The following is a 16024-nucleotide window of genomic DNA, read 5'->3' on the forward strand; positions in this document are numbered from 1 at the left end:
TTCAAAACCAACACATAAATGCAAATTTTGTCATTTACAATGCCAATAGCTCTAACTTTTCCAAAGGCAAAACCATTGCATTGTAAATGCTTGTTCTTTGATTCTGGCTCATTCGGAGAGGGAGAGGGATAGGGTAGGGAGGGTGGGGGTTTGTCTTCCCTTTTGTTTTGTTGGGTTCTTGGATTTGTGTTTTTGTTCTCCAGTTTGGAAATGGCAGGTCTGTAAACTTAGCAACTGCCCCCTTCTACTTCTTGAAGAATGCATTCTGCGGATGGTACGCACTGTAAAATGACTTTTTCCATTATCGAATGAAGAGGGGTGGGAGCCACCCTTCCCCCCAGCTCCTCTGTTGACGCGGCCAGCTCATGTCGGGTTGCAGACGGCTTGCTGTGTATCCTTTATTCTGCATAAGCATTTACAGTGGTTATTTTCTTCATCCTTGATGGTAACCCTGAATACAGCCGGCCCCATGGGGTTGTAGGCAGTATGCTGTGTATTGTTTTCATTACTCGCTCTGGTAATAAAAACGTATTTAATTATTTTAAAAAAACAATGACAATATATTAAAATGTATAAAGGACCTTGTATGAATGCTTTTTTTTTAGAGAAGAATGCTTTTACGATAGACCTTGCTTTTATTGACAATTTTAAAGCCTTTTTAAGCACTTTTATATTTTTGAGTTTTTATGCCTTGTTTGGCACTACCTATCATTACCTAGCTGACCTTGTTGACCTCTTGATGAGGAGTGGGTGTCATGTCATTTAGGATAGTCCCATCATGTACATACCGATTACATACATTTTGTCCCATCCACACGATATAACGGTCCTACACAGGTGAACTTTTACCTAGTAGCTTACTTCTGTCTCTTCGACGACAGGCTCTCGGTACCCTATCTTAATCACTGTACCTGACGTACATAAACATGTCCCCAGACACAGCAGATTTATTCTGTATAAGAGTCACCACTTTTTTCATCCATGGCCAACAGCCAGCTATGCATGATCATGTTTGTTTAGAATAGGATTAGCGAATGTTTTAAAAACATATTGATTCTAGAAGAAACCTGGGAGTGACCACTTTAGTATAAAAGACCCCCACTCCCCCTTACAGAGAGGAGAACTCCTTCTAGGCTGGACCGTGACTCTGCCGGCTGATCCTTCGACAGGCAGAGATTTGACAACCCTTGTGGGGTGCCATCCTCTACCCAGAGACGGGGTCTTAAATTCAGAACCATCAGGTGAGGGGTTAGCACTTACCCAGGAATTCTTGGCTCCATTAGGATATATTTTTAATAGAATTTTGAAAGTGGACCATGGATCTAAAATTTATCCGGGTTCAAACAGGAATAGTGTTACTAGTAACCATGAGTAACACAAGGGATATAACATAAATTCCTTGAACACCTGTATAGCGGACTAGAGGGTGATGATATAGTTATTTCTTCACTTTGGCACAACTATATAGTTTTTGAGTATGTGTCTTCATTTAATTACATGTCGGATGCATTACGCCACAGGGTGAATAGTGGGAGTGGATAAGAGGAACTATGGTGAAACCCTGAGAAAATAGAATAGCTACAACACTGTTTTGTTTTGAATTGTGTTTATGGTTTTTTTACAGATCCCATAAACCTCTCAGAATAGAGGTCATGCACAAGACGCCTACCAACAGATAGAACACAAGTTGGTAATGAAAGCGTTTATGTGAGAATCCATCCACCGTGAGTAGACACGTTAGGGGGTGTTCTGCCTCGTGTGGTGAGTTTTTTATACATTGTGGTCCTGAAGAATGCTGGGTCATAAATGACCATATAGCTGAAACATGTCGACCGTTTTCTAGGACTAGGGGTTCAAATTTACTCAACTCCGTATGTCCGTCTGCACATATTGGTTTTAATTGAGTTCGAATCACCTCTCCATTAAAAACGTTGGTTGAGAGAGTGATCTATACTCATTTTAATCTGCACGCATGAATTTTTGGTTTGCTATAATTTCACACGCACTAACCATAGGAACCCAATGAAGATAAACGGCTACCTGCCTTGAGCGGGTGCCTGAGGGTTCTTTTTTGACATCCTGGTACTTCCATATTTGGTCTGTGATATGGTGAATGCATGTGCATGGAGCACTGATGAGGGTGTGGTGATGGTTCTACCTGACCACTCGTTTGACAGAGTTCTTTGCTATCATTTGTATATAAATACTCTCTAGTTGTTTCCAATTAAAAATCCATTAGGATATATCCTAGCACTTACACATGCTTCACCTACATATCTAGGCTAGGTATATTCAGGTAGGCCACACATTGTAGGAGTACGCCAATGCTATTGTTTTATATAATCTGCTTTTATTCATCTTATTAGCTCTATGGTAGAAATGTATCTACTATTTATGATATTGGTGCTAGTGATCACATTTGTTGGCTCCTGTCTTTTGATTGTTGCAGCTAATATGTTTCACACTAGACTGACGCTTGACCAATAAATAATTATTTAAACCATTCCAATCATGATTCTGTGTGTAATCTGAGAAAAGTAGGCACGAGAGACTGAGCGAAATATGATGTATAGTTTCCCAAGATACCTGAGGAATCAGGGTTGTCATGTTCAGTGGTTGCCAGAAACTACCTACACCGCTGTGGAATACAGGGGGGTGGTAGTGGCACTGTAGAGCTAGCTGGTCTAATGGCTGACTCATCCTGTGGGGGTGTCCAGAATCTGTCTGCACACCAAGCCCTCAGTCTAGGTAATCCAAAATGCACAGGTCCTGGGAGGTCCTAGGAACTACACGACACCACCTTGCACTAGTTAATCTGCTCAAACTCCTTTTTTAACTTTGATCATTATGGACTTTGTTCTTAGACTTTGACTTTGGTCTTCCTTAAGGTGAGACACATCTCTGTTGGATGCCTAGGCCCACCAGAAAAACAACTCCATTTTCTTCTTCTTGCTACATGGAGCGACAAGTTCAGATGCACCATACATTCACTTCCTGAGTATCAGCACAAAACGACTGCTTAAAAAATAAAAAAGGAATATTTATATGCACTTCAATCTTTAATAAACATTAAGTGTGCTGATGATGGATAATGCAGAACCATTACAACTGTTTGATAAATTGTTCTTCGCACAGGAAAGCTGCCAGAGCAGTAATCTGAATATTCACTGTATAATCACTTTTCAAATTTCAAATGCCAAACATGGCCTCTGTGGGGCTGGCAAAGACATATTTCATTCAAACAATTTAGTGGCATATGCCACTAGCTGTGGTATAACTTCCAGATGGTGTTTTGGAATGCTACTTAGGAACAACAGAAAAATAGTTTGGCAAAGTTTGAAATAAGAGTCTTTGATTTCAGAACTGACAGCAGCAGAGATGTCAGTGTTGCTGTGAGTTTCCCAATATCCAATATCCTCTGCACTGCAACTCTAATTTGGATTGATCTGAAAATAAAACAATTAATAGAAGTGTCCATTGTGTGCTATGCTTAACTCCGGTACTTTTAAAGGCTTTCCTTGGGTACCTATGTCAGTTGTGGGAACAGGTGAGAGAGACTTAGCATGGTCCAAAGGATAAGAAAACATGACAATGCTTTTGATTAGGATGTTCTCAATGAAGGAAAACTTGGTACCGTCAATCTGTGCTTAGAAATGAGTAAACCATGGCTACATTTATGCCCGTAATACCACAGCCGTTACCTTCGAGAAGGGGGTTTAGACGGAGAGCATATATTTAAAAAAAAATAAAAAAAAATTCTTCTATATACGGGATGGAAAAAAAGAAAATAAACAGGTAGATCACAAGAATTTATCTTGTAAGTGTAGAGACTGCTGTCGATATTTCGAGATGCAATTGTTACAAAACCTTGGGCTAATGTTCCTACGGTAGGAAGCATGATACATGGGTATGGTAAAAAACAAATTAATTTATTGTAAAACTTGAGCTATTCCGTACAATATAGAATATGTTATTCAAAAGTGCCCCCTCCTGAATGCAAGCGGCTCACAGCACAGGAAACATGTTGAATCCTGAGAGTTCCTCGATTTTTTCTGGGTCATCTCAAAGCGAAAGCCTTCCTACAAATATAGAACAGAAACAATGAGTTAGAGGTCTCAACAAAATCCTTTTTTAGGAGCCAATTTATCACCCCTGAAATTATCAGTATAGCAGGAGGGTGGAATTACTCCAGATTACGTTTTTTTTTGGAAACCATATGCAGGAATCTCTGTTTTGCAACAATTTCTACATGTTTCTGTCTGTTATTTCACCTGCTAGCAGCAGGTGAATTATCTGTGTGAAAAACATACAACCCAGGTTGTTCCCGCAGGCCTTGCTATCCTCATGCGGCCAGTAACAATATTCACCTGCTCCATCAGGATTAAAGGGGCACTCATAATTATGTTGTTGGGGCCTGATTTAGTTTGCCGGAGGGTACTCTGTCTGTCTTCACCAAACCTTCTGTTCTCCCACCTGATTACAGGCAGGAGGACCTTAACTAGGCCGGCAACAGAGCCTAAACTGACTCCGTCGCTGACAAACTCCTCCGACAGCCTGATGGATTACCGACTGTCAGAGGTTTACATATAACATCATTTGCATAATTTAGGGGCCCATTAGCATGGCGGGCGAATCGCCACGCCTGACCGGCGGTGGCGATCCGCTCGCCAAAACATCCCGCCGGATGGCCTGTTACCCCCCGACACATTAGCATGGCGGGGGTACTGCAGAGGACAGAAAGACCGGCAGCCGCTTTTCCGCCAGTCGGCAATCGTCACGATTGCCTACCGGCCTGAAAAGGCCTATAATATGGTGGCGGTGCATCCATATTATGATGTGGGCGGTGCTATGCCTTTCCATGGCAGAGACTCCGCCACAAAAAGGCATGCGAGAATCGCTTCGGAGGCCTTTTGTGGGCCCCCGGGAGTTTGGGAGGTGGGAGGCTGCACCTGGGGGGTACCCATGGTACCCCCCTACAATGGCATACACAGGGTGGAAGGCACCTCGTGGTGCCTGTCACGTTGTGCATGCCAATGCACGCCATGCATTTTCTACATTGTGGCGGGTGCTGCTCACAGCACCGCCCAAAACAATGTTGAATATGCGAGATGCGACCAACAGGGTGGCGGTCGCATCCTAATTGGTGCACTGGCGGCCGGTCCCAGCACTGATAGGGTGGTGGGCGGACTGAAGTACAATAAACAAGAAAGTCTCCGCTCAAAATAGATCAGGAAGGTGCTAATAAAGTCAACAAAATTGGAATCTCCCTCCCTGAAGGAAATCAATAAATACAATTCTGTAATATAAACATAAATAACCTGTAATCAAAATTCCATAAATGTACAATAAATTAATTTTTGTCAATGCAAAATCACAAAAAAAAGAAATAACAAGAAGATACACCCCACAGCACAACCATTCTAACACTCACACCAACTCGTATTCCTCGATCACTCAATCACATTCGTCCTGATCCTAAGGGATCCAATCATTAAATTAGAGTACTTCAGTCTACAGGGGGTACTGAACCAGAACTCTTAATAATAAACAAAGAAAACCAATATAATTCCAGAAATAGGTGTGTTTTATCTAAACCAACTCAGAATAGGGAAAATATAGAAACAATGACAAAATCAATGCAATCAATTGAGCGCTAAACAAATAAATCGAAACAATAAATTACAAATAAAGGGGAAAAGACAATAAAGGGTTCAGTCCAACGAAGTACTCTGTAGTAGTGCCGACGTACGTTTCGGTGTAAGACCTATGACAGGTCTCACCTTCCTCAGGGCAGAGATAAGCGAGGGGGGTATCTAGAAATGTTGGAGGTCATTAAAATACACAGCATAAACCAAAGGATATTTGCAATAAACTTGTTGAATTCAAATTACTCGAAGGGGCGCAAATCAGGAGAACAGCCCAATAAACCTGCGAAAGGTAGAACACTAATAGAATGCACGATAAATTTAACAGGATTAAAAATAGGAGCAAGGTACAGAGCAGAATAACAAAAAAGAAAAGAAACCTGATTACCTACACACCCCGAAAGATATAGTGAATACTCATAGCACCGCTAAAGATATACAAAGTGCTCACCTTCAGAAGAGAAAAGGGTGACAACAAAAGAGATTTGTGACTGTAAATCAAAAAGAAGACCTCATGGAGAATTCAGTGAAAGGGAAGGAAGAATAAACCATATAAAGAGAAAAATACCGTAGGTTACCTGTAAGTCGATTGTTAGCTAACACATAAAGGACCTGCGCACAAGCTGTAGAAACTAGCAATGCGGGTAGTCTGTTAATACATATAAACACAGGACAGAGAGGGGATATTGTTATAACCTCAAAAAGAGAGCCATACTGCACGAAAGAGCCACTGGGTCATTAACGATAGATAAGTCTTACCGTTGGGAAACATGCTGAGAGCAGTATGGCGAAGAGTCACAATCAAAAAGTGCCCAGGGCGTTCTGAGAAGTCAATCGTATAAGGAGGAAATCCGGGGTGCGGGGGTCCAAGTACTGAGAAAAGTAGCAGGAGACTCAACTTGGAACAGCTGTTCTCTAAACCAGAAACACAACATACAATAAGGGGTCAACAAAAGCAGGCGCATATGAGGCATGCAAAAACAAAATCTACGCAGATTTTTTTTTTTTTTTTTTTTTAATAACCGGAGTCCGACAAATGCTGATCATAGCGATTTAATCCCAAGTAAAGATAAAGGGATAAAGAGTTCCCGGAGGCTCAGGAGGAGTCCTCCAGTTCGCGGGGCTCTAAGGCATCCAGTCTGGAAATAAAAGGCAGATGCAATATCTGTCAGCATACAGGAGAACAACAGCGGCATCAGAGGAGGGGTAAGAAAAGAAATTACGGGGCTGGATGTGAAGGTCAATACTCTCTAATGAAAGCGATATCAATCTGGCGGCGTGTCCAGGTGGGTATTTTGGTTGCTCACTATTGTCACTTTTAATTCATGTAACTTAACGTTTGCTTTTGTAATTCTATGTCAGGACGGAGGCTCTGATTATGCTTATCTCAATTTCTTTACTGAAATACAGCAGCCAATCAAGATACAGTAAAGAAAAAACGAAAAACTACATTACCCATAAACCCTGGGTAACCATAGAGTACAGAAACAGTATATAAAGAACCATAGAGGTCCCAACTTCCTCTTTCTTTGCTGCTCCGCAGCCAGTTAAGTGCTCTTTTCATCTACTTTGCATTTCTGCTAAATTGTTATTGGTTTTTATTAACGCGCTTTGTTGCTCTGTTTAGCGCTGTTGTTATATGCTAATTTCTGAACCTTCCAGTTCCTGCGTTTTCAATTGCTGCTTTGTACGCATTTCTTTCTTGCCTTTTTCACCGCTTGCGCTCGGTGTGGTTCGGGGGCGTGTGCTTACCCCCCCGGTTGCAGGCTTGCCTTCGGCGTCTGTTTGTTCGCTTTTTGGAGCGGGAGACGGGGCTGAGAGACGCGCGTCCTTCTCGCGCGTCTCTCATTTCGGCAGGCTCCCTGGTCGCGCATGCGCAGTATCGCCCTTCTTGTTGCCTCAGCGGCCGACGGCGGAACTGCGCTTCACTTGAGGAAATTTTGTTGGTTTTTCCTGCGCGTTTCCAGTTATTTCTCCTCTGGAGATAAGTGACTTGGCTTCTGCCTTTTGCCCACCTGCCTGGTCTGTCATATAGCTCCTGTATATCCTCATATCGTGTTAAGTTAGCATAGGTACATTTGAGGTTTAAACACCATTTTTCTTTCTTGCAACTTCTGCACACGACACTTAATTGTTGACTTAGCTTTCAACCTAGTAGTTTGCCGTGGTATATGTGAGAATAATATGTTATTGCTCTGATATCAGCTTTGCTTAATAAACTATGTCTGCACGAAGAGTGCTGAAGTTTCAGGAACAACACGATATGGAATTGTTATGAGGTCTGATCTCCACGCCTTCATAGTCATAACACAAGTGCAGCCTTTGCCAACTCTGGCTTCAGGCGGGATTGATATTGCTTTGCACGAGACACACAGAACACACTTGATGCGGTGCACATGCAGAGAGAGCTGGTGTATGCTGATGTGATTCCTTCATGGTAGGACACTAAGGTATGGGCCCGCCCTAAAACAACCCAAAGAGACCTTCTTAGCTAATAATATAATATATGTGTTAGGGAGGGTGAGATATAAGTGTTGTTAACTCTTATTCATTACAGTATGTTGACATGCTGTCACCATTCGCTTTTTATGTCTTAGTAACTATGCTGGTAATTTTGCTACTGATAATAAGTATACTTGTATTATCTAAGATACTGCGCCTGAGAAGACGGCATTAGTAAATAAACATTTCAAATGCACATGTGTCTTCTTTACTCCATGTTCTGGTTTGTAATGATAATATAACGAAAGAGTGTTCATGAGTTCCACGTACCCTGAGGTACAGTAAGTTCATGTTCTGGTTTGTCTAAACATTGGGAGTTTGATATGTCCAATGAGACACTGTAGCTAGCTCGGTAAGGGGTGAGTTGGGTACTAAGGTGTGTTTTGGGTCACCCTAATTCGCCGAGGTTCCACTCCTCTGTGCACAGTTCTGTGTGAGAACAGAAACCTCACGCCCTGGTTCTAATAGTTCTAGGGTTGTAAAATTTGGAATAGGCTTTGCCTAGAGTGTTTTAGCAAGCCCTCCCTCCACGCTTTACCAATATTGACAGGTTTCTCCTGCTGTGTTTGGCTTGCTTTGGGGTGTACACTCCCCCTGCATTGCCCTTTGGGTGTTGATATTTATAACTTCTCCTCCTTTGGGCATTAATACCTTTTCTGGTCGAAATGGGTGACTATTATGAGGATGAAGATAACTTTTCTATGCTGAGGAAGATCCCGCAGGCTCTGTGGGTCCTGAGTATATGGATCAGGCTTTATTTCATGCTATTGCCCCTCTCAAAAGGCATTTATCAGAGTATGCCACTCAGCAAGGCTGGTTGCCCAAGTCGGGACGTTCCAAGAAGTCACCAAAGAATCCACATATGGCAGATTTTGTAAAATTAGCAAAGACTCTGTCCTCTTCCAAATCTTCTAAGAAGTCTTCTACACCTCTTCAGGCGCCACAAGATTCTCCCATGACGGATGACTCTTCATCCACGGATACATCTTCGGAACCTGTGCTTCCACCTCCTAAGAAAAAGGCTCGCAAGGAGCACTTCGTGGATGCCCCCTCCATTCCCCAAGTATTAACCTTTGACCCAGATGACATAATCCATCCCAATTCTTCTGTTTGGCTGCCATCCCCTGAAGTTGCTGATTATGTACAATCTCACATTCGTCTGCCATTTAAAAAAGATGTTCGCGCTCGCTTGCGCTCGGAGTGTCCCCGTCCAGATCTTGCGGACAAATTGGCTGACACTCCAGAGGTGGATCCGACTATGGTCACCAACATGCGCAAGTATTCCAAGGATCCTAAAAAAGGTCTGGACAGATCCTGGAGGTCCTGCCAGGACAAGTTGTTGGATCTTTTAAGGCCCCTTACCAAGATTTTGGATTTGGCGTATAATGCCAAGAACTCTAACTCTTTGATTGCTCCGGAGGAGCTGGTGGGTTGGTCCCAGAGGGCCATCTGCATTTTGGGCAACGCAAATTGTGCCCTGTCCTGCGAGCGTCGTCGCTCCATTCTCATGAAGTTAGATCCTAAATTAACGGATATCGCTCCTTCAGAATCTGGCTCCTTGGCGCAAGGTTTTCTCTTTGGTCCTCCCTTTCTCAAGGAATTGACTAACTTTGTGGCGACATTCAGTGGCCTTGATAAAGCGCAGTCCAAACTGCGTCGTGCCTTCCGTCCGGTTTTTGGGCGGGCCGGACGCAGGGGACGTTCGTTCGGCCGGGGCAGTAATCAACCTACCCAACGAGGTGGTCACTCCCAGAGAGGAAACGGACAGGACAACTATGGTACAGGCAAAACCAGGTTCTATCCTTCACGCAAAGGCAGAAGTCACTACAACAAGGGCAGTTACGGAGGTGCTCAAGGAGGACGTCAGGATTCCTCCAATTCAGGTGAGCTTGATTCTGGCTTCCGAAGTTGTTTTAGGGGGCAGACTGAAGTATTTTCTCCACAATTGGCGGCTAATCTCCAGAGATGCCTGGGTGTTGGAGACAGTGCAAGGCTTCAAACTAGAGTTTTACGAACGCCCTCTCCAACACTGCCTTCCGCAACCCCATGTTTTTTCCCCAACTAGATCAGGACTTCATCTCCGAGGAAATCGATTGTCTTCTGGCGAAGGGAGCCATCATTCCTTCTTCCCGTCATCCCGACGGCTTCGTCAGCAACATTTTTCTAGTGGAGAAAAAAGGGGGAGGTACCCGTCTGGTCCTCAACCTCAAAGATTTCAACGGCGGAGTGGTGTACCGTCATTTCAAGATGGAGGGTATCCATCTTCTTCGAGATCTACTTCAGGAGGGGGACTGGATGGTCAGTCTCGACCTGAAGGACGCATACCTTTCTGTTCCGATCTATGTTCCTCACCGTCGCTTCCTTCAGTTTCAGTGGCTGGGGAAATGGTTCGAGTACACTGTCCTCCATTTCGGTCTTTCTTCAGCTCCGTGGTGTTTCACGGAGCTCATGCGTCCAGTGATGGAATCTTTGCGAACCCGTGGAGTCCGCCTGATTGTCTACCTCGACGATGTTAGGAATTAGAAACCTTGACATGTGGGATTGGTGCAGAAACTCCGGTATTTAGACCATAGCCCTAACCACTGTAAATTCATAGCATTTATTGATGCTCCTTAGCGCAAGTAAAGAGGCGCTTCGGAACGTAGCCGTTGCTTGGCTTACTGTTCCAGTACCACGCCCCCTTTCCACTTCCTGGTTCCTGATCGCATGCTCCGTGGCGTGTTGCAGATCCCTCTGGGCGTTTATGGAGAAAGTCCTTCCTGCATCTTGCAGCCGTCCCTTGCTGCAGTGCCCCGCTTTCCTTGTGCGCAGTGAGAAAGTTCTTGCCGGTGTTCGGCATTTCTCTATTATCGCGCTCGAGCAAGCTTTGGTTCTTTCCCTACCTTTCCTCACGCATTGTGCGGGCGTCCTGCTCGACTCCTTTCTTTAGCCTCCAGGCTTTGTGGCACTAAGCAACCTTATTTCTCCCTTTTACATTTTGATACTTTTTGAGAGAGCGCTCCGCCCTGGTTGTTCCTAAGGGCCGGGTGTCTCTCCTCCTGAGTGTGTTACCACTCCGCTCTTCACTCCCCTACACAGCCGGTTGGGACACCTCACTCCGTATCTTGTTTTCTTTTGTGTGTCTGGTGTGTGAGTCCTTCGATAGTTCTGTCCTTCCTGGCCTGTTATTTTGGGTCTACGGAATTCCCTCTTCACAGAACTCATCTATACAGCGATCACGACCTTCATTTGGGGTAGGAATACCTGGTACAACCCTGCATGTCAATGTTTTAAAAGTTACAGTGATATCTAGATAAGAGTCTATATTACCTAGTGCTACCTGGTTTTGTTTCCTAGCCTGGACCACCACCTGAGACTCTTCCTACTACAAGCTGACCCCCTCGTATGAGGAGAGTGGTGGACACTCCTTGGGTTATTCCCTCATACTTTTAGGGGACAGTAGACAGGAGTGTGTTTCATATCGCATTCTTGCTTCTGTGTCCTGGAGGTGGAGGGATTCTTCTTCATTCCCGTGGAAGTTGGTCAATTTGTTAACAGACGACATTCTTTTGATGGCTCAGTGCCCTCTTCTTTTGCAACATCATTTACAATGGTCCATAGAACTCTTACAGTCTCTGGGATTTCTTGTGAATCCTCTGAAGTCAGACTTTCAACCCTCGCAGACGATGGACTTTCTCGGGTTCCGCACTGATTCGGTGGCCTGCCAGCTCCTTCTTCCCGGTCAGAAGATCAGAGCGATCAAACGGGAGTTGCGCATGGTCTTGTCCAAACATGTGGTCTCTTAACGGACAGTGGCTCGGATTGTGGGTCTGTTGTCCTCTTCAATCCAAGCCATTTTCCCGGGTCCCTTACACTATCACGCTCTTCAACGCCTCAAGATCAGGCATCTTCAGAAAGGACTTCGTTATTCCGACCTCATTCCTCTTTCGGAGGAGGCTCGCTGGGAAATGTTGTGGTGGCCGGACCACATGGAGTCTTGGAACGGTCGTGCACTGTTCGGGTCGACTCCAGACGTAGTTATCGAGTCGGATGCGAGTCTTTGGGGGTGGGGAGCCCGGTGCGGTTTTCTGAAGACGGGGGGCCGTTGGTCTCAGGAGGAGTTATCCCTCCACATCAATTGTCTAGAGCTTCTTGCGGGCTCTTTCGCGATCCGTTGTCTCTCTCCTCAAGTGTCGAGCTGTTGCATTCTCCTTCGCATGGACAACATCTCGGCAGTGAGGTATGTCAACAAGCTTGGGGGCACCAAGTCCAAACTCCTGTCAGAGATTGCGAAGGACTTTTGGCATCTGTGTCTGCAATGCCAGATCACGATTATTGCCGAGTACCTTCCTGGTCGCGACAATCGTATAGCGGATTGGAATTCTCGCCATCTGCGGGATTACAGCGATTGGCGGCTTCACCCTCGGGTGTTTCGGATGTTGTCCCGGTCTTGGGGTCGTTGCCACATGGACCTCTTTGCCTCTCGCCTGAACAAACATCTTCCCCTGTTTTACAGCTGGCGTCCGGATCCGGAGGCTCTCGCCACGGATGCCTTTCTCCAGTCTTGGCCGCCCCTCCTGTGCTATGCATTCCCTCCCTTCATGATGATTCCCAGGGTTCTGGCCCGCACGAGGCTTTTCTTTCGGAGATCGTTCTCATCACTCCTCTTTGGAGGGCTCAGGCGTGGTTTCCAGTTCTTCTGGAGATGAGTTGCTCCCCGCCACTCCTTCTTCCCAACAGGTGGAACCTGTTGCTGGACCCTCTGCTGGAGCCTCATCCCCTCATTCTTTCGGGACATTTCCGTCTTGTGGCGTGGCGGATTAGGGGGGACGCTGGCAAGTCTCTGGCCTTTCTTCAGACGCTGCCCGATTTATCGGTGAAGCTTTGGCCCCCAACACACACAAACGTTATGCGTCAGCTTGGAAACGATGGTGTGATTGGTGTACACAACGGTCAGTGGATCCCTCTTCTGCAGATGTCACTTTAGTTCTGAATTTGCTTGCTTCTCTTGCTTCTTCAGGATTGGCATACAGAACGGTAAATAACTTTCGTTCTGCTATTTCTGCTGGCCATGTTCCTGTGGATAGTAAACCTGTTGGGGAACATCCTTTGGTTTCCAAATTACTCAGAGGCATTCGGATGGTAAAATCTCCTTGCCCTAAGTATGTCGCCTTATGGGATGTCTCCGTGGTTCTACGTTTCTTGAATTCTTGGCCTGCCAATCCCTTACTCTCTCGTAAGCAATTGTCGGCCAAACTGACTATGTTGCTATGCCTATTATCCTGCAAGCGCGTGTCGGATGTTCGTGCTCTGGATCTTGCCGGACGCACTTTCTCTCCGGAGGGTGTTTCATTTGCCATTTCTCGCCGTACTAAGTGTAACACGCCTTCTGTGTCTTATCCTTCTTTTCCACACAATCCGAAGCTTTGTGTGGTGCAATGCATTAAGGATTACGAGGTGAGTACTGCACCTTTTCGACATGATTTGCAGGGTCAACTGCTTATTGCTTTGCAAACGCCTTTTAAGCCGGTCTCTCCCGCTACCTTGGCACGTTGGGTACGCTGGCTCATGTTGGAAGCAGGCATTGACGTTTCCGTTTTTGGGGCCCACTCTGCTCGGGGAGCCATGGCTTCTAAGGCTTTTTTCCTTGGGGGTTGGCCTCCAGGATATCATGAAGGCCGCTGATTGGTCTTCGGAATCTGTTTTTAAAACGTATTATTTCAAGCCTATTGTTGATGTTGCTTCTGTTGTGGTGGCTAATCTTTGAACAAGCATAATCGGAGCCTCCGTCCTGACATAGAATTTAAAATTTGCTAACATTCGTGCCAAGAATTTTCAATTCTATTAAGGACAGGAGGCGAGGATTATCCCACCCGTATTTACAGTCTTTATATTTGAATTTCTGCATTTCTGCTGTGCCATTATGCTGATTATTCTATGACTTGTTTCCCACCCTGTTTTGAACCTTGTACTTCTTCCTTTTTGGAATGGCCTTTACGGCTCTGTTTTTACTTCTTCCAGGCTCCGACCTTAAATGAGGTGTGCTGCGAATTTCTTCTTTTCGTTGGTCTACTGTTGTTCCTGTGGCTATGGGAGGTTCCTTCGACCCTACATCCGGATGATGACTTCTCCGTGGGACGGCCTTGATGGATTGCTGGAGTTTCTGTTGTTCTTTCTGAATTATTCTGGACAAAGAAAGAGGAAGTTGGGACCTCTATGGTTCTTTATATACTGTTTCTGTACTCTATGGTTACCCAGGGTTTATGGGTAATGTCGTTTTTCGTTTTTTCTTTACTGTATCTTGATTGGCTGCTGTATTTCAGTAAAGAAATTGAGATAAGCATAATCCTCGCCTCCTAGTGATTAATGTACCTGCTAGAGCGTGAGGAGAGTTTTGTTCAGTGGCAGCTTTGACTTAACTAATGTAGCACAGATGGTTAATGTGCCTATTGCAAAGATCGTGTAACATGCATTTTAAAAAGCAGTATTTTCTTTGCATAGGTTCATGGTTACTGCTTTTGTCACAGATTCTTTCGTTACTGTGCACTTCATAAGTAACAATCGTAATGTAGCAGAGGGACCTATAAACTGTCATCAAAGAGCTGCTTGCAAACTGCACGGTACCAGTTAGTAACTTATGTTTTTTCCCAGTTATTCATTATCCTGATGCTGCTAGAAAGATTTATTTGGATGGAAATACATTTTTAATGTTTAAGTCAGTGCTAGACACTGTGTTATGTTCTAAATCCTGAGTTTGTGCTTTTCCAGACCAAGCACTCTTTAAACATTTTATATACACACTGATTTACATTTATAATTCAATGTCTCTATATGTGTGTGATGTAAATTTCTCTGACATCCTACAATGTTATGAGAGATGCTATAAAATAAAATGAGATACATGTGACAGAGGGGCTATTACTTCAATATAAAATACTAAGTCCCAGATGCACGATCCGTTTTTATATGCGCGAACGGGTTTGCAAACCCGTTTGTGCATGCAAAAACCTATTGGGCCATGTACATTGCCTACTTTGCGAGTCGCAATTTGTTTGCGACTCGCTAAATAGGTTTTGCAACTTGCTATTTGGAAGGGGCATTCCCTTCCAAATAGCGAGTCTCAAAACCATGTACAAATGTTTTGCGGTCACAAAACACTCGCAATTACCACCTACTTCATGTAGATGGTAATGCATTCGCAAATGGGAAGGGGTCCCCAGGGAACCCCTTCCCCTTTGCAAATGCATGCAAAATTATTTTTTAAGGGCAGGCAGTGGTCCCAGGGACCTCTGCATGCCCTTACAAAATGAAACGAAAACGTTTCATTTTCTTTTTTTTTTTTTAAATGCATGGTAAACGGGCTGCATTTTTTTTTAAACTGCTTTATTTAAAAGCAGTCCCAGACATGGTGGCCTGCAGAGCCCAGCAGGCCACTATACCTGGAAGGGCTGGCATTCCCAATGGGTTCGCAAATTGCAAGAGGCTCATTAATATTAATGAACCTCGCAATTTGCGACCCCATTGGGAATCCCAAACAGTGTTAAACACACTGTTGTACATTTCATTTAGCGACTCGCAATTTGCCACTGGCAATGTGTTGCCAATTGCGAGGCGCTAAATGAAATGGACATACATCTGGCCCGAAAATCCTTAGTACTTTGAGTATTTGTCTTGTGTGCACACGTGTGTATTTTTTTCGAATTACTGTTTTAATATTTGAAATTTAACTCATGCAAATTGCTTGGGGGTCCCCGGCTTCCAGTGGTGACTCAATGGGGGTCCTTGGTAGTCAAAAGTTTGGGAACCACTGGACTAGTCCATATAAATGACCGAAAGTGTCGCCGGGCATGCGGGGGCTTGTCAACAATAGCCAGAATAGGTTCTCTATACAAGAGCAT

General features: G+C 44.5%; 1 protein-coding gene across 1 annotated transcript in view; it reads right to left on the reverse strand.

The window, feature by feature from the left end:
- Positions 1–3908: 3908 nt before the first annotated feature.
- The window catches only part of LOC144773718 (uncharacterized), a 104758-nt gene continuing 92642 nt past the window's right edge, over positions 3909–16024 (reverse strand). Inside the window, exon 4 of the mRNA XM_078658861.1 lies at positions 3909–4079. Coding sequence (XP_078514987.1) covers positions 3975–4079 — 105 coding nt within the window. The 3' untranslated portion in view covers positions 3909–3974. The remainder of the gene's footprint in view (positions 4080–16024) is intronic.

Source organism: Lissotriton helveticus, chromosome 8 (genome assembly GCF_964261635.1).
Source record: "Lissotriton helveticus chromosome 8, aLisHel1.1, whole genome shotgun sequence".
Taxonomy (NCBI): domain Eukaryota; kingdom Metazoa; phylum Chordata; class Amphibia; order Caudata; family Salamandridae; genus Lissotriton; species Lissotriton helveticus.